At 36.8% G+C, this 18,882-nt stretch overlaps 1 protein-coding gene across 1 annotated transcript; it reads right to left on the reverse strand.

Annotated features, from left to right (window-relative positions):
• Positions 1–7,996: 7,996 nt before the first annotated feature.
• LOC135473851 (HAUS augmin-like complex subunit 1) lies at positions 7,997–17,757 on the reverse strand. Its single transcript, XM_064753769.1, has 10 exons — positions 17,736–17,757; positions 16,957–16,998; positions 15,836–16,010; positions 13,400–13,532; positions 12,850–12,984; positions 12,288–12,411; positions 11,740–11,805; positions 9,816–9,887; positions 9,526–9,573; positions 7,997–8,799 (listed from the first exon to the last, which is right to left on the reverse strand). The coding sequence occupies exons 2-10, from the start codon at positions 16,993–16,995 to the stop codon at positions 8,749–8,751; spliced, it is 843 nt and encodes a 280-aa protein (XP_064609839.1). The 5' UTR covers positions 16,996–16,998; positions 17,736–17,757; the 3' UTR covers positions 7,997–8,748.
• Between the last annotated feature and the right edge of the window lie 1,125 nt (positions 17,758–18,882).

An 18,882-nucleotide genomic window follows, 5' to 3' on the forward strand; every position in this document is an offset into this window, starting at 1 on the left:
TCACAGCCATATTTGGTGATTAAACTTTGATCCTCTCTGTGAGCTTTACGTGATAAAGTTTCGAACATCGCTTTTCAATAGACGTCTTTGTGACCCCATTGTTGATAAAGATCAAAACACAGTGTATTAGATCATGTTTGGAGCTTTAGCTGAATTTCATGATAGTATTATTTACCGGAAATATTAATTGAATTGGAACATCATGTGTTCCATTAGTGTCAGTGTCTCATAAGTGTATTGTACATTGTAGGTATTTTTAAGCATGCCAAAAGACAATGAAGACTTGTGTTTACTCAAACCTGTTTATAGAGGTCTACATGAATACAGTAACATCGGTGGGTGGGGATTGATGTAACTTATTCATGACAGCCGGAGTTCTAGTCATGTCAAAACAATGAGCCAGTGTTGAGAATAACCAAAAGAAAAAAAAAAAAAAAGACTGTTTCTAATCAAAGCCAGATGATAAGGCAATGAATTCCATTTGTTGATGTACATGATTCTTTTATGGCATACAGGACAGTTTGTGAATTGAAGTCAAGTTGGGCATTTTCGGGAAAGTTTGGCCAATATTGGGGAAAACTTGACTCTACCATTAGATGAACCGGCCATGTGCACTTCATAGGTACTCATGAAAACACTGATTCAAATAAAACACTCCATGCTGTCAACAGGGTGACCAATGGTATCGGAAACTGGAGAAGTCCGGAAAACTGCAAAGAAAGACATTCATATCCCTGAATTTCTCAAATTGAAATAATGAGTATGAAAAAGCAAGCAGTAACTTCTGATGTTTGTCTGGCAATTTCATGAAATCTGGTGGTGCATTGCGTTATTTTTGATGGATTGATTATGGCTTACTGCAATATGTCAAGTAATAAGCTACCGTCAATAACAGTGGTCATTGGTCTGTGAATGCTTGTTTTGAAAGGGAAAAGGTCTTCATTTTCAAAGTCAGAAAAGAGTGAGAAGTGTCAGTTGAAAAGATACAGAAGCATGGCACATGCTTTGGAAAATCTATGATATGAGGATACATTGGACTTAGGTTGGCATTTTAATAAAATGTTAACTGTCATTGTTACTAAGTAGCACTAAAGATAGTGCTGGTATGATATGTGTGTGAAGATAACGTGCATGTTTACTTTGGTACATGCCTGCTGTTATAAATTGTTTCCAGTACTTAAGATCTACCAGATGGGTTGATAAATATTCATGACTTAATGGAATGTTGATGTATATTCATGACTAAATGGAATATGTTGAATATTCACAAACTAATGGAGAATATTTAAAGTCAAAAAAAATTGTTTTGTGAAGGACCAAATGTTTATTTGTAATGTAATATAGAAAGGTCTCACTTCTTGGGTTTTCTGTGTTTTTTAATGTATTATTATTATTATTATTATTATGCTACATATATTTGTTATTGATTGTCACATATTCATCCTGTATGACATTTCTTTACATCTACCCTAAATAACCTAAAAATTCGACCAAAAAAGAGCATTTTTGGAGGCAAAATGAGATATGACTTCTGGTGCTAAAATTTACATTTTCCCAGTAGGATGTCATCCTTCTTTCGGAATGCCTCTCAAAACACCTTTCTAAAATCAATACAACTCCCACAATCTGGAAAAACGAGCAACTTAGTAATGGATGAAATTTTAGGTCATTTAGGGTATCGCGTGAAATTTTGTACTTAACTAGGAAGTATATGTATGTATCAGAAGCAAGTCATTGTTCACACTGTCCTTTTGTTACGGTGGAAAAATATTTACAGAGCTTGGTCAAAACATGGAAAACATTATGACTTGATGTTGTGTATGATGAGTTTTAAATGATTTTTATGAAAACTATATGTGTATATTTCTGCATGGTGGCATTTGAACAACAGTGTTTGTAAATTAAAACTTATTTGTAACAATGTGGATCTGAAATAAATGTCTGAATGACTTTGCACACATGTCCATGTCTAAATATTTGTTGTAGAGCAAGTCGTATGACCTGTATTGTGAAATGGGTCTTAGAAAGATTTTTACCCTTTTTACTGTACATTTTTTTCTTTCACAGTTGCAGAAAAAATTGTTTCAGAAAATGTTTAGGAAGTACATCATCTTATCGCATGTACACTCTGGCTTAGCGTGATCATAGTCTTCTATTTAGGTTGCAAGAGTAGAGGTATGTTTAAGAGGCTGTGCTGGAGCTTTTTGGCCAAAAATTGAGGTGCACATCAAGTCGAATTTTTACTGTTATTTTAAAATATATTGTAGCCCAAATAATTACCCTTCTCAAAACATCAGCCTTATCTGAGCACATGTTACTGATGGAATTAGGTAATAATGTTCTTAAAATTTATAATGTATTTTGCATTAGAACGTTTTAGCTTAAGAATCATGTTATCATTATAAATAGTACAGGTATGAATCTGATATTTAGTGAAAGTCAATAATTTGAGCTAGTTTTGGTAAATACAGAAAATTTGATATGATCAGCAAACAGGCTTTGTGCCAGAAATTTCTTGTATAGCCTCTTTAACCCATTTGTGTTTCATATGAATGAGCAGAACAAGTTACCATTGTACTGCATATACATTTGTAGTATTATATTTGATCATCATGTTCATAAGTTTTCAGATACTCATGGTCGCAAAGTGAGAACAAATGTAATCTATATTTTTATGGCCCTGCAAACTCTTTTCTATCGGTGTATCATTTGAGTGCATTGTAAAGCCCTCTGTGCACCATTATTGACCTATTTGTCATCCCTTGTGCTTATTTACATACTGAGATTTTCATAGGAAAGCTTTTGTATTCTAGTTCAGGCATTTCTGCTGAACAGACGCATGTTTATATAGTTTTGAATATGATATGACAAATAACTTTTTTAAACAATTTTTTAGGTAATGCGCAATAGTTTTTTCGCATGTGTGTCAATATTTGAAACCTTGGTGTTACGCCCGTCAGAAGCTTGGAGAAAGTTTAAATGCTTGTCCATGGTCATATGCTAAGGAATTGTATAATGTGCTATCAATATCCCACACTGGTATCTGGAGATGCTTACTTTACCTTGTGCGTGAGTGTCTGATGTAATCGACAGAGTTAATGCGTTCTCTGATTAAAGAATGTATTTATAAAAGAGTCTATTAATGTTCTGGTCATCGCCATAATCTTACATATTTTGAGGTTTTGTTTTATTAATTTTTGACTTTACATGTTCGTTCATGACTTGAAAGCTTTTAAGTTTCTTGTTAAATTTACATTTTGTGGATGTCACACATGCAAGAGCTACATTTGCTTTATTACAAAATGTAAGCTCAGTTTTTTTATTACTGTAATTCATTTTGTATGGTAATTTATGGTTATTTGATTTATGTCAGTTTTTGCTTCTTAGATGTTTATTCATTTGACAGTGAGCCCTTTGATTTTCCAATGATTCAAATGTTTGAGTGCTTGTTTGAAAATCTAGTCATTATTATTTGTTGTATTAATATTTATTGTATTACTTCATATTTTAAGAACATTGGACAGAATTTGTTGTCAGTGAAACCTATTAGACGACTTGAAATTTTTTTTTCATCTTTAGGAAAAATGTGTGAAAATGTGGTTGATCAGACAGTGAATGAGGTGTAAAACCAGATATTTATTTTGTGGGAAAAGTGTGAAAACAGATGAGCTACTCTACATGAATGTTTTGTTCTTTTGATTTTCACTTACTTGAGTTTATGCAGTTATCAGTTACTTAACTAGTCAGATGATTATAATGTACATGGATGTGAACTGCTTTATCTCTCTTTTGTGTGTGAGTCAGAGGCTGTGATTTTCAACTCTTATATCTGTGGCTGCTTCAGAGACTACTTGAGTCAATTTTCCCATAATTTTAGACATTGTGTTATCTGCATTTGTGCATCTCTTCATACATCAGTTTATGGTTCAAACTCTCACTCCTGAATTCAGCTCAGTTCACGTGTACCCCGAATGTCCTATGTATAGCAAATGGGATATACCAGATATTTTAGACAAAAAATCAGTTGCCAAAATCAAGTTGAATTTTGCAACATGCGAGTCAGATATTTACTGAGAAGGAAATTCTATTGAGTTTTTCTTGGTTACTACATAAAATTTGATTTGATTAAAATTTTCTTCTCCAAAATTTTCCATTATAGCCATTTCATGACATAAAGCTAACCTTAATTTTATAGTTACTAAAACAACACTCTTGTACATTGATTTAGTATTGGTAACAGTCATGAGGAAACAAGGAATTTAAGAAATAGTGTATTACAAATAGTACAACACTGGACAAGAATGTTTTTGACATCAAAATATATTTCAAAGATACATGTACCTTATCATTGATCAAAAGAAGAAATATAAAATAGTGTGGAACAGAGAGAGGTTATCTTATCCAACATTATTCTGTCATGGAAAAAAAAAACATTTGAAGTTTACTAAATTTTTATTCAGAAGTTAAATGTCAGTCAAGCTGAGCTGAGCATAGATGGAAATGCATTGTGGTCTTGTCCCCTTAACATTTACATCTGATTTGACATCTGATCAGCTTGGATTCCACCATCTAAGTTACGTACATCATTTTTAGCATACAGCGTTAATCAGGCATATGTCAAAATATGTACCCTAATTGATCAACCTTTTCAACCACCTCAGTGACCAATATTTTGAAACATTCTGAGAGATAGAATGAACATTCTGAAATAGTCTGCAGTTTTATGAAGCTTTCATCTTTTGTGACACAAACAAATAATTTTTAATGTTATTTTCATAATAATTTCATGTATGTGTAAATTTCACTGAAAAAAAAGGGCTTAATTGGTTGAAAACATTGAAGATTTACAGTATGTCAAGTATTGTTATGTTCTAATCGCACATGTATGTAGCTTGTTTTACAAAAATATGTACCAAACCAGAGATGTTGTTTCATGCAGTAACTACATAGCTTCCTTTGCATCGGTACGCAAATGTAGGGGTCATATTGCACAGTATATACTGTGACTGAATTCAGTGGGTGCATGGTGAGATGCAAAAGCTGCATGTCTGTGTGAGCAGTGTCACAAATGCAGCAAGTTATGGGTGGTTTTTGAGGAGTTCAGGTCGCACTGAAGCGGTCTCCTATATGATGGTGCTGCATGTTGCATGCATTAGGAAGAATTCTGACATTATTTGCTGACTTAAGTTGTATTAGAACACTGGGTATGCCAGAAGTAGTCATTCCAAGCTGTTTGTGCTGGCTTATGCATGTGGCTATTTCTATAACCTAGACCAGCACATCATTGTGCTAATGTGGATTGTGGTAAATAAAACCATGTTAAGCTTTAATGTTTGATACACTTCAATGTTTTTTGTACCTCATGGTAGCCTTGTTTGACAATTTGGGGACCGGGAGATAATGCCAACCTATTTCAAACATTGTATCCTTGTAAACGAAAAACTGAAATGTTCTGTATTGATGGATATATTTTGAATCTCAAGCTGTAAAGGCGTTGAATTATGTACACGTGTATATATAAATACTGTACATCTTAATGCTAATTGGCTATGACGAACTTGTAGCCATTGTGTACAAGGGCTGTATCTCTACATGAACATATAGACTCTAGATGGCAACCATTTGTATGTTATTATTCATGATTGTCAACTTTGAGCCATCTTTGTAGAACTGCATATGCAATTGTTTCGAATTATTAAGGTCATCAGGAGTTTAGCAATGATTAAATTCTTCAATGATGAAGATGTAAAGGTCCACATAAGTTGTTTTGATAAAAAAAGGTCTGTTAATGAAAGAAAAACCTTTTACAGTTTATGCTGTGTTATAACCTTTTGGAACAATGGATTAGAATGGTTCTTTTAGCAGCAAAGGCTGCAAGAAGGTACCATGTATGATTTTGCATTTTTTTTTCAAAATAAATTGATCAATAATTTGATAATTTTCATACATGGAATATAATGGGGTCCTCTGAAAATATGGTTTAATAGTAAGCTAAATACGAGGATTCATCATTAAGACAAATGTTATTTTCCACCAGCCAATTTATTCTGATGGCGCCTAATACATTTGTATGAAGCATTGAAGCTGTCTTTACTGTGTTGGTAGAAATCTGTAAAGGACAGAGTATTGGGAAAAAACGAAAACCAAAAAAAAAAAAAAAAAAAGAATTGTACAATGTAGTTAACCTTGTCTTGAACTGTTAAAAACTGTATCTGTTTTACAATTCCAGTGAATGCCTTGGTTTTCTTGTAGGACTTTTTTGTTTTTTTTGGTTACTTCAGGTTACATGAGGTGAAAGCCTCTGACTGGAAATGTACATGTAGTAAGCAGATGAAAATAGCTTTGTGATCTGTTGTGTACAATTTATTAAAAGTCTACCTTTGTTAATCATGTCTTATTGTCGTATTTATTTGTCATGAGGTGGGTTTTGAACCCCTGGATAATAGCTTCTTAGCACTCATATTTGCCCCCCGAATTGGTGAAATTGTAAGCTGATTAGAGCAAGTGTTTGTCAGCTATTTACACTGAATGACATTCACAACCATGACTGACAGGATTTTATAATAATCAAGAAGATATGTTGAGATACAGGAAGTACATGAACCAGTAGACTTATTATATTAACTCATTTGTCAGTTTTTATGCTATACATAATACTCCAAGATGGCAATCAGCATTATAGTGGGAGAAGACCGGGCAAAGTTTACTATTAACATGGCATTACCATTATCAAAGGCTTGTTAAGCCACCCAATGCATTTGCACAGTTTTTGGGCATGTGGCAGATTACTGCATTTGATCCTCATTTCCTAATGACTGTTACATCTTTGGAGGGTAAGTGCTGGTTACGCTAACCCTGAGATTGGTTATCCATGTTCCCAGTGTAGATTCACATTAACTGAATTTCTGAAAGCTAAGCTGGGAAGAATGAAACAGATCTGAGATCTATGGTTACACGCTGGCTCCATTGTTTGCCGCGGGTCATTTTGCCTGTTTATCCACTGATTTGCTAGTGGATCATAGGTGTTCAAGTGACGTGCTGGATGTTCATGTGATGTATTTCGCAGATTCGATTTAAAAATTGGCAAAATCATTCATCGGGATTTGAAATCAGATCTCTCTGTCTGTAGTCGAGCTCTCTACCATCTGAGCTATTGGGTATTCCTCATTTGCAAGTAAAAGCAGTATTGATAAACATGTTCCTGTTATTAATTTAAAATAGTTATTTAAAACTACATTGCTGCGAATTTTTTTTGGCCTGTGGTGTTTGTTCAGAGAAATTGCCGTGTTGAGAAATATCACTTTCCTTGAGTCCCTCAACAGATCAGTCTCTGCTGGTAAAAAGTGTTCGAAGGCTATACAAACACAGAAATTTCCAGCATTTTTTCAGACCTTTAAACTCTGTTCGAAAAACTTAAGTTGGTTAATGTGTATGTGGTAAACCTAAGCAATTTGTCATGGCACTATGTGTAATGGATAACATCTTAAGAGCTTAAAGCCACATCAATACCACTAATATACTAGTGAAATGCGTAGTTTTACAAGACTATACACCTGCGTCGCATTTGTATTAGTTAAGGTGAATTTTGATAATCTTTAGAAAAATTCCCCTGACTTTAGTCGCCAAAACAGCAATGTCATGAAACGAATAACTCTTGCCAAACAATGAAACCACTGTGTAAGCCAGTTACTGCCTTTGTCTTCAGCAAGGGGCCCTTTCTGGCTTAGACAGTTTAAGTACTGTTTCACTGAGGTTGCTTATATGAATTTAACTCACATCTTCAGAAAATTAGCAAATTGACAAATTAATTAATGCACTTTTTCCCGCGCAACAGCATCTCGGGGGACCGATCTGGATTGAATGTTCGTCTCTTGTAATGCAATAGATTGAGTACTATGTTACCAGTTTACCCACAAATCATCATCATAGAGGCAGAAATGAACAACACAACTTAGGCCCAAGTTACTTCAGAAGTTAATGCCAGAACACATAATTTGCTTAATAATTTAATTTGCTTAATGAGACAGGACACTATACATGCATACTATTGTAGCAGCCAGAATACTTTTAGCCAGACAATGTCAATAAACACAGAAATTCTGTATGTAAGAAATGTATGGTTATATGTATTGATTGTATACTACATCACACAATAACGTCATAGTTACAAAGTTAAAATATGTCCATTGTAGTGATACTTTCATATCATTTCTGCGCAAAGTTCAAGGCCAGTTTTTAATAATGAGATTGTGGTGATATGCTGTTGAAGAAGTCTGGTGAGTTGAGTGTACAAGTTGTCAATACACATGCTCCAGCACAAGAGTTGTCAATATATGAGCTCCAGCACATGAGTTGTCAATACACATGCTCCAGCACATGAGTTGTCAATACACATGCTCCAGCACACATGTTGTCAATACATGAGCTCCAGCACGAGTTGTCAATATGCATGCTCTAGCATATGGGTTGTCAATACACATGCTCCAGCACATGAGTTGCCAATACACATGCTCCAGCACATGAATTGTCAACACTCAATACACGTGCTCCAAAACGCGAGTTCTCAATACACGTGCTCCAAAACACGAGTTCTCAATACACGTGCTCCAGCACATGAGTTGTCAATACATTTGCACCAACATATGAGTTCTCCATACACGTTCCAGCATACAAGTTCTTGGCAGCTGGTGATGAACACAGGTGTGATGTGGCAGAAATCAGCACGTTGTCAGTTACAGCCCGTCTCTGTCATAAATGCAACTCCTCTATTCCCTCCATTAATTCAGCTTGTAATTCATCCTGAAATAAAGTAAAAAGTAAATGTTCATCAAATGAAGAATTTGTATGAGCATTACTTTGGTTCTACTGTCCCTTTGCAACAGGATGGCTAAAATAGCAGTGCTGGCTTACTGAAGCATGAAGAAGACATATACATACAGTAGGTTATATCACATCAGGTGTGACACCACCTAGTTGACATAGTGCTGTATCAACGAAGCATCAAGACACTTACACACCCTAGATTACATGACACCAAATGTAACACCACTCAGCCGACAGTGCTGCGTCACTGAAGCACCAAGAAGACACTGGGCTACATGACACAGAGTGTGACACCACCCTGTCAAAATATGCTCACACTCTGGGGCCAATTCCACCAAGCCACAGTGTTTAGTTTTTGGTACAACACAATTTTGACACATTCATCTGAAAACAGCATTTGTAAGGTAATGAAAATTATTTCTTCTAGGCCCTAGCAATAACCTCCAAAGTCATTTTTCATATTTTGATTTAAGTCAGAAATGGATCTGTTGAATTCTGTTGCCTTGATGCTTACTTGATCAATTTTTCAGTATGTATGTACACTGGATGAATTATGCATTCCATTTCAAATAGTTCTAGTCGCACTGATTTAGGACAAATAGGCTGAAGTGCTACAGCGTAGGTCAGGCTGAATGAAGATCATACATTTACTTCTACTGGAACCATGTTCAAACTGCCTGAGATATAAGAAAATATACATACCAGGTCTTTCTTCAGTGTCTCAATCTTGGCTTTAGTCAGCATTAAATCCTGTAAGAGTAACCATGGTATTGAGAAAGTAACTGGAATGGTTCTTTGTTCATGTATTCAGATAAGCTTGTACATCTTGCATCAGGGAAAGACAAAGAAAATAAGTATAGGTAACAGAAAAAATAAGCATCACCACACAGATTTCTAGAAATCTTACAACACATTAACTTCTTCGTTTTCTTCAGCTATCAGAAATCACCATTAAAGAGGTGGAGATGAAGATGCATGTAGTGTTTACTCACAGGTGGTAAAGAATTGTAGGTCTTCAGCTTAGCTCTCATGGGTATGAGCTTGTCCTCCACTTTCTGAATTTCCTGTAAGTAATTATGGAACCATAGTATAAAGCTGACAGACATTCTGAAACGTTAATTATCTGATTGGTGAGAGAGTGAATGCTTGGGGTTTAACAGTGTACTCAACAATTTCCTGTCATATGACCACGAAGGAATCCTTAGAGTGCATGTACGTGAAATGTGCCTCCTTGATGCATGATGGATTTTCCACCGGTCTTTTGTCTGGTGCTGCTTCACTGAGACGACTAACCGAAGGCAAGTAAGAGAGTGTAGAGTATTTTCAATACCAGTTATTAGTTTATATGGAACAATATTCCAGATGACAACCATGACAATATTGTCACATGGGACCAGACTTCAACAAAACAGGCCATAGTATTGGCTGCCTGTTTTCCAAGGTTCATAAACATTTAAACCCAAAGACCAAAAAACTGTGATAAAGTATTCATGGGAGAACTCAAACCATACTTTCCTGAATTTATTTATTTAAGAATATTTCACTTAGATATTTTCCTAAATCACACACAGATTTTCATTGGACAGCTGATGTCTCATCCAGTATGAGGGTTACTGATACCATAAATTTCTGAATCATGTCACCGAGTTGCTGTTAACTAATATCACACAGCATGATGTAAAATTTCATGTAAGTTGTTCCTTTGGCCTTATTCTCAGAGTTCTAATGACAGTAGAACAGTGTTTGGAGGTTTGATTGCATGGTGGGATCAGGGATAGAAATTAGAAGTAAAGCCAGCAGGACAATTGTCCTGTTGATCCCTAAAAGTTACCGGACATTTTTACAACTCACAGGACAAAATTTCTCCCCACTGAACTGTTGGCCAATATGTGATTAAATGCACTGTGTACTTAGTTTTTAATGGTATCTGTTTTATTAACTGACCAAGGGGGTTATCTGCAGTCATCATAATTTTCACACATCGCAATACATTGCTTGCGTTATCCTTGAAATATTGTCATGTAGCTGATGTTGTTGGATTAGCTTCATTGTCTGGCTGGGTTACTGATCCATTAGTTGATTGCTTGGTAAACCCGATTTTAAGTTGGTCGGTTGTTTTGAGCGATCAATATTTTTGGTTTGACTGCCAATGACTACTATATTTCTAGAATCGCACTCCTGTCCCCGTGAATTTCACGTTGTGATATGCGCCTTGCATCTCTTTGCTCAGCAAAAAGCCACGGGAACAGGGTAATCAACAACAAAAGCCCCATACAGGAAGTTTGGTACATTTTATGGAAACACGATTTTCCGCTGAAGCAATGTTTTAAAGTAATTTAACGTTTTCTTGGGAATAAAAAGCGCCACTGTGAGTCCAGTCGAACACCAGTTTGTGAAACTGATCAAAGTAGCAACATTTCATGTGTCTGCAAATTTTCATTGCCAAATATTCAACCTGAGCATTTGTCTTTGCTGCACATAAATTTTGACAGACAAGACCATTTTTTGCCATACATATCCGACAAGTCATTTGTAATTTCGAATCATGGGCATGACAACAACTGGAAAAATTCAACCTTTATTTCCCTCTAAAAATACTTATTTTAGCAAACCCAACATTTTTTTAGTTATTTCTGGACAACATAGATTGCATTTATTTATTTATTTATTTGATAGGTGCACTCAAGAATATTTCACTTATACAAAGTCGACCAGCACAGGAAGAAACCGAGGGGGAAACTCACATTCAAACAAAAGACTGCAGACTGCTAGATGTGTGTAAGTGACTTAACTTGGCTGTTCTGTACTAAACAACAGTACAAAATATTGTTCTGCAGTCATGGTTTTTCTCAGTATGACACAATATGACAATATTTGGAAAGGTTGAAACTGATATCAACAGCAGATGCGAGTTACCTCTGCTTTCTTCACCAGCTCTCTGTGGAACAGGGAAGGCTGAAGACCCCTCTGGCCAAGGACAGCCTGAAATCATATCCACAATACAACTTAATATGGATATGTACATGTAGCATGGGTAATGGGAACTGATGGTCACAAATTAGTCTGAACTTTCTCAAGAAATTCAACATACTTTACCCTACCTCCAAATTACATTATCAATATTAATCCCGCTGATGAAATCAATATCTATTTGTTTTTCAAATCTTAGACAAAAAAATCTGAAATCAGCCAAGTGAAGAAATCTCCATGCCTCATTCATGTAATACAAAACAGATTGGTGAACAACAATGAACTTTCGCAGCTCTAAATGTAGTCTATAAGTAACATTACTTTGTAATGTTTAGCTGAATACTGCCAGAAATCTAATGAAACATATGTTTACCCTAGATGGAATAGATAAACCTCTCTTTCTTCACAGGTGCATCCAAAAAAAAGAATTAAAACTTCTTTTAGTTATTTTTGTGAAGGGTTATGTTATATTTGTGAAGGGTTACAAAGGTCACCTTTGTTTTGTCCAGGGATGAGCTATACTGCTTGGCTTTCATCTGTAAAAACCCAACCTCCTTGGCCTTAGTCTTGAATTCAGACTCCTGTTGGGCTGCCTGTTCATCCAAGGTTGAAAGTTCTCTGAAGAAAGAAAAGTCATACAGATGCAGTAACCGAAACACCCAGATGTAACCAAATCCCCCAGATGTAACCAAAACTTCCACAGCTAACCAAAAAACACTTGAAGTAAACAAAACCTCAACACAATAGCAATTATGGGCTTCCAAAATCACAAGATTGGACACACAGTTCCCCAGCAAGCAAATATGAGACAGCAAAAAGGGCTCTAATTTCATAAAAGTATTTGATTAGTCTATTTTTTATCTTGGAGGGTCTTGGAGAAAAAACAGATGCCTTGTAATCAGATCAAGTATTGTTTGTTAAATAAAGATAAAGAGATAACATGTACAGGAAGTATCAGGCTGTAAAGGAGAATGTCCTGTACAGACGTGTCATTAAACGGATCTTTCCCACTGACCCATCAACACAATCAATATGCAAATCGCCTGGAACACTTACTGTTTACGCTCATTTTCCCGGATATTGACCGCTTTAGTTTTTTTCTGTAACTGATGCGTCAAGTGCTGTGTATTTTTCCTTGCCTCTGCCACTTTAAATGTTTCATCACTCAGTTCAGCCAGGCCCAACAAGTAACTGTGGAAAAAAACCCCCAAAAATCTCCAAACAACAGGTTCGCAGATTAATGACCCCTAGTTAAACTATATCTTGAAGAACCACGATCATGGGCTAGGTACAGTAGAAGATTTATCAGTGTGAAGTTTGATTGTCATGAATATATTCATTATTCAAGTGAGAGTTAAAATATAGCTTACAAGATCTGAAAGATTCAGTAAGTTACCCTCTTCAGCTTTCAAATCTGTCCTCAGTCAGGGAAATTTGTAGATTTTCTCACTGCTTGTGGGATCTTCATGACGCTAACCAGTCAACAGCATTTGGTTTCAGTAATACCCTGCCACTCCTCTTCCCTAACAGCCCAAGATGTACAGAATTATACAACTGAGGTCATATTTACAGGACAAACTGCACCCAGTGTTGCGCTTATGATTACCTGGTATCTGAGGTGTCTCGCAGCTTTAGAGCATTAGCAACACCATTCAGAGTCTGAAGACTGGTCACTCCTGACTGAGATAAGGCAGCTGGGGTGAAGCCAACCTGATTTAATATCCTCCCCTCCCTCTGGGCTGAAAAAACAACAAAAGTGTTACTGTTCAAATTTCTCAGAATTACAGACTGGTCAACCCTAACTGAGACAAGGCAGCTGGGGCTATGCCCACCTGCTTCAGTATCCTCCCCTCCCTCTGGTGCAAAAAGACATTATAGGTAATTAAAACAGTCGATCAACTTGACTGAAGGCAGAGGAATCTCGAAAAAGTTCCTGTACGAATGGGACTGAACCGACGTCTTGTGGGTGCAAATGATTTAACGATATTTAACCTCTCAGTCAATGGCCCGCTCCCAAAGGTCCCTTAAATTTGTGTTATTCATCTTCTATACAGCCTCTTTTGAAGTACAGTAAACGACCTAAAGTTTCGCACGTGGGTTGCTGTTGTTTACTTTCGCATGATCTGAGCTCACGTCAAGATGATAAAAGACAGCGATAAGCCCCCCACCTGTTTCATTACCCTGCATGACACTTAGCATCTCTGGCTGCTAATCCTCACCACATGGGGTCAAGTCACTGACAGTGAGGTGTGCAAGTTTCCCGACTAGTAGGCGTACCTTTAAATTCCAAACACTGTATGAAAGCATGATCATGCCAAATAAACATTGTACATGCACAATGTACACTAGAGATGAACCGATTATTTGGGCTAGGCCTATGTGGAAGTCACCTCACAATGTTATCTGGTGAACGGTTGTCTGCTTAGAGCCTCATTATCCAACGAATATGTGTACAAATGTACTTAAGCTAAAAACGAATTTCACTGAGAAATATCTGTCATCAGACACCCGTGTCCATGTAATCTCAATTTAATGTCAGTCTACACACGTTTTTTGTTTCTTTACAGTCAGAACTGTTTTCCTATCACAGAAGAGTTCCTTTTCCCAAGTTTTTATATCTGAACCTCCCATTAAACAAAGAAAACATACTCCACACGAGGTTTATGAAAACTACCATGATTTACTTTTAGCCCTTTTTAGTAGCACTGTGTGTGAGTCTGGCATATTGGGAGACAGGATTTGTTTGACTTGTCATCACATTAGGAGTTCACTACACTGTCACTGGCTTGATAAACAAAATGTTTTATGATTTCCTGTATACAGTTTTTGCCCAGGCCTGATTTACGTGTTGCTGGTGACAGACAAGATTATTGTTTTGCCTTTTGCCAGTAAAAATCATGAGATTGATGGGGATAGACATGGAAATTTTGAGTCCTGTGACTGTAAGTGGTTTGCACAGTATCTGCATGGACATAAATCAAATCTGTATGACTAAAATTTTACTTGATTAAGTATTAAGTAAATTAAGTGTTAATGATTATGAAATATGGGCGGAAGATGACAGTCTTTCAAATTATGCCAGAATGAGTAAGAAATGTTTAGCTGCAGCCGTGCAAATGCACGTGTGTAGGTGTCACTTTGATGGCAATTTGACATCTTCATATCGTCAGCTGGTAGCCTATGGATTTGTGGTGTGCTAACTTCTGCTTCAGTATTGTATGCATGGAGCCCTGCAGTTTAAAAACGGATGAAGGTACTCGGTAGTTACACTTAATCTCCACAGAGTTTTCTCCCAAAATAACGATAATAAAACAATCAACCCATTGCAAAGTGCATGTACTAAAATTATTATGATTAAAACTGAGGAAAACATGAACTGTAGAGTAAGTTGCTGCGCTGACCACCTCTCGTGATCGATAGCTCAGCAAGTTCCCCTCGTGTGCGCCAGGCTTTACATTCTTGAACTGTCAGTATAATCCTCTGACCACCCCTGATGCTCTCCCACGGCACCCAGTCAGTAAGAGCCACAATCAATGCAATGAATCCTGGTATACACTTTCCGAGTCCCAAGGCAAAACTTTATTTCATTTACCGTAACCCATAAGTTTTATTCACTTTGTTTTTAGCCCAGTAACAATGCTCCCTATTCGTAGATATACATATGTATGCATGTATGTATGAATGCCTGCATGTATGCTTTCATTTTCGTACTTAACAATTTTTCACGTATATGACAATGAGGAATCATTTGGTGTGTGTACACATATTGTGTCTTCTTGTGGCAGACCATGTCCATGTCGAGAAAGTGCTGACGCCACTGAAGTATCGTGATGAAGACACCAGACATGACACTCCACCCCAGTCACATTATGCTCACACCGGGTCAACCGGTCTTGTCTCTTTGCACTAACCATTCAGTACTTAGCACCAAGCAAGGCAACAAGTACCATTCTTAAAGCCTTCGGTTATGATACCAGGTCTCATGACTTTGAGACAAACACTTACACCATTAAGCCATCAAATCAATTCTCCTGGTTCATACCTTCTGCCTTGTATTCACTGGTTGCCTGTCTCAAGTCATCTATCACCAGCTGAATCTCACTGTCTTTTGCCTCATTCCTCTTCATTAGCCTGTATAGTTCTTCCACTATCTCCTCTCTGATTTCGTATGGAGGGATTGTCTCACCGGCAAACTTACACTGCAGCCATGCTCGTACCTACCAAGGGAAATCTTCATTGTTTATAAGTCTTCATTGGCCAAAAGTAATAGGTGAAAAGGAGAGTTATCTTTGTGTATAATTTTATGATGATTCAATATTAATGCCAGTGTTAAAGTTGTGATAAATTTAGCAAATCAAATTTTGAATGAATATGTCTACCATAAGCCTTCAACCTTCTAAACCACCAATGCACCCAATATTCTGAAACATTTGAGAAAACTCTGAGTGGCTGTACAGAGCTATTCTGCACAGTTATACGCATCTTGCATCTTTGGTGACATAAACAAATCATTTTTGGTGTCTGCACAGTTTTATGAAACTTGCATCTTAAGTGATAATCACCACGATATGGCTGAAATATTGCTGATGTGGATTTAAACCCTAATCATTCATTCATTCTTAAGTGACACAAACAAATCATTTTTGGGGTCATTTTCACAGTAATTGTATGCATATAATCGGCTCAGAAAAGTGTTGGAAAGGTTGAAGTTTTAGAGTATATTCTGTAAGACGGCCCAAAAGTTAGAGATCACATGATTGCTCTAGCCTGGGTGAAAATAGAATGGCCACCCAAGGTTAACACATATGGAAAAGCCATTTTTTTCCACTTCGTTAGAGACCAATAAGCCCTTGTTGTACAAAAAAAACACATCACATAAGCTCTACAGAAATGCTCAAACAATCTGGAATGCTGAAAATTATACAAATCAAACAAATACACAATCGTTGACATTGATTCAAAAATATGTATTTTCCTACTCTATAACAAAAAAATATTCAATTTTTTGCACCCATGCCGTATGTTACGAGGGCAAATGCGACATTAGTAGTATTTCAGTAGAAGCGTGTAAAGTACACCACTGCAATGATCAGGAAGAACCAGTAATTTAACACAGAACATGTTATCCCAAAATGAATGAACATGCACCTTACACATATTTACCTCCTTGTGCTTTTCAGTCGTGCTCTTATTGGTTGCCATATTCTAAAACCATAAACACAGAGAACTACTTTCAATATCCAAAACAGAACAGAACTATTAATTGTTGATAAATGACCAGTAAATCATTACAAAAGGTTGTATGACGACTGAAAGGGGAGATGTCACAATGTGAATTTGATCATAGAAGTAAGTGGAGTGGTTATTCAGTCCACTACCTGTTCTCCACCATTGGGACCAGATTGTTTGTCTCCAACTGTGGGTGGAGCAGCCATGAATAGGGCGTTTCAAAATATTCCTCAACCAAGTCAGTGTACTAGGACTAAACAAAACTTGGGATTTGTAAGTTTTGTCAAGATGTACAGCATATCTGACATGACGTCCGTTTCATTTGAGGAGGAGGATGGCGTTAAGCCGTAAATCATTCTTTCATTCATTTGAGGAGGCTTTTCAGTCAACGGATGACTAAATGAGTTAGCGACAAATAAGGCAGAGCTATACACCTTACAGCTTTTCGATACTTTTGAATTTTTCTTAGACTGATAATGATATAAAGACAGACCAAGCTAATTGTCAAGACGAAACCCTCTGCTGTTTGCAACAGGACATTGTTATGATGTTGTTGTAGTTACCATCTTGATGTAAAGCTGGGACTATATCTATTTTCTGGGCAAATACATTTTTGTCTTAAGAGATGGAGCAAACTCTACACTTGCTATTAATGGATCATTTGCTACTTTCGAAATTGTTCTTAAAATAATATTGCATGTACATGTAGATACTTCAAATAAATTCCCACCCGCCTTCGACTATCGGATCTCATCTCCAGCTACAAAAGAGCTCTAAGATAAGGGCGGCTAACTCATGTAGCAATAGGAGCATGGTTAGATGATCAAATAAAGGACGAAATTGCAATGTGCTCTGCATTTCACCTTTATTTATTTATTTGATTGGTGTTTTACGCGGTACTCAAGAATATTTCTCTTACACGACGGCGACCAGCATTATGGTGGGAGGAAACCGGGCAGAGCCCGGAGGAAACCCACGACCATCCACATATTGCTGGCAGATCTTCCCAAGTACGGCAGGCGAGGAAGCCAGCATGAGCTGGACGAACTCATAGCGACCACATTAGTGAGAGGCTCCAGGGTCATTATGCTGCGCTAGCGCGCTAACTAACTGAGCCACAGAGGCCCCCATTTCACCTTGGGCTTTTTTTCCCTGATTGCATATAAAACCGTAACAGTTTCTATAACCTGGTTTTGAGCAATCTCATAAAATCATAATGAGTTCTTTGAAAACACCAAGGCCAAGGTACAGGTATTTCTCAACAAAGTTATAACCTAGCCAGTGAGAGTTTTTTTTTCTAATGTTCAGCCTCATGGTGTTTGAACTGTTTTAGTGGTTCTGTTCACTTGATCATCCTGATAAACTACATGTAGTTATTTTATGTGTGTAGAACGTTGTGGGAATCAGATATGCCTGTTTAGATGTAATATAATGTTTTATCACAGAATTAAGAAACAAATTTTTGAGGGCATTCAAACTGATGAAATCATTTGTGAACTGCTTACTACACCTACATTAACCACTCAATAAAACAGGCTATATGGTGAATGATACTTGAAATACCTTCTTGAGTTTAAATGACATTATTTCTGTGATGTCATCAGTTAGTCTTCTTTGCAAAAGGGAATTTCACTATCACCATTACCAGTTAGGGTCTACAAATGTTGCATGACTTAATGGCTCTCAACACAGTTCCAGTCTATAGATTGACACCAAGCCGACCAGTACTTGGCACGTCCTTTTCCACAGAGTGCTACATTAACAAGTTCCAAGATGGCCAATCTTTAATAAGTGTATATGGGAACCAGGTATCATGAGCAAAACTTTCATTGAACTGGGGTCTTTCACAATTTGCTGAAT

This window comes from Liolophura sinensis, chromosome 8 (genome assembly GCF_032854445.1).
Source record: "Liolophura sinensis isolate JHLJ2023 chromosome 8, CUHK_Ljap_v2, whole genome shotgun sequence".
In the NCBI taxonomy this organism is placed as follows: Eukaryota; Metazoa; Mollusca; class Polyplacophora; order Chitonida; family Chitonidae; genus Liolophura; species Liolophura sinensis.

Bases quoted from the DNA above. Each gene is read 5' to 3' on its own strand.
- LOC135473851 (XM_064753769.1), bottom strand. From the start codon at position 16,995: ATGGCAACCAATAAGAGCACGACTGAAAAGCACAAGGAG. The intron at 12,412-12,849 runs GTAAGTGTTCCA...TTCTTTCTTCAG, and splicing joins CGGGAAAATGAGCGTAAACA to AGAACTTTCAACCTTGGATG. The intron at 9,574-9,815 runs GTGAGTAAACAC...TTACTCTTACAG, and splicing joins CCTACAATTCTTTACCACCT to GATTTAATGCTGACTAAAGC.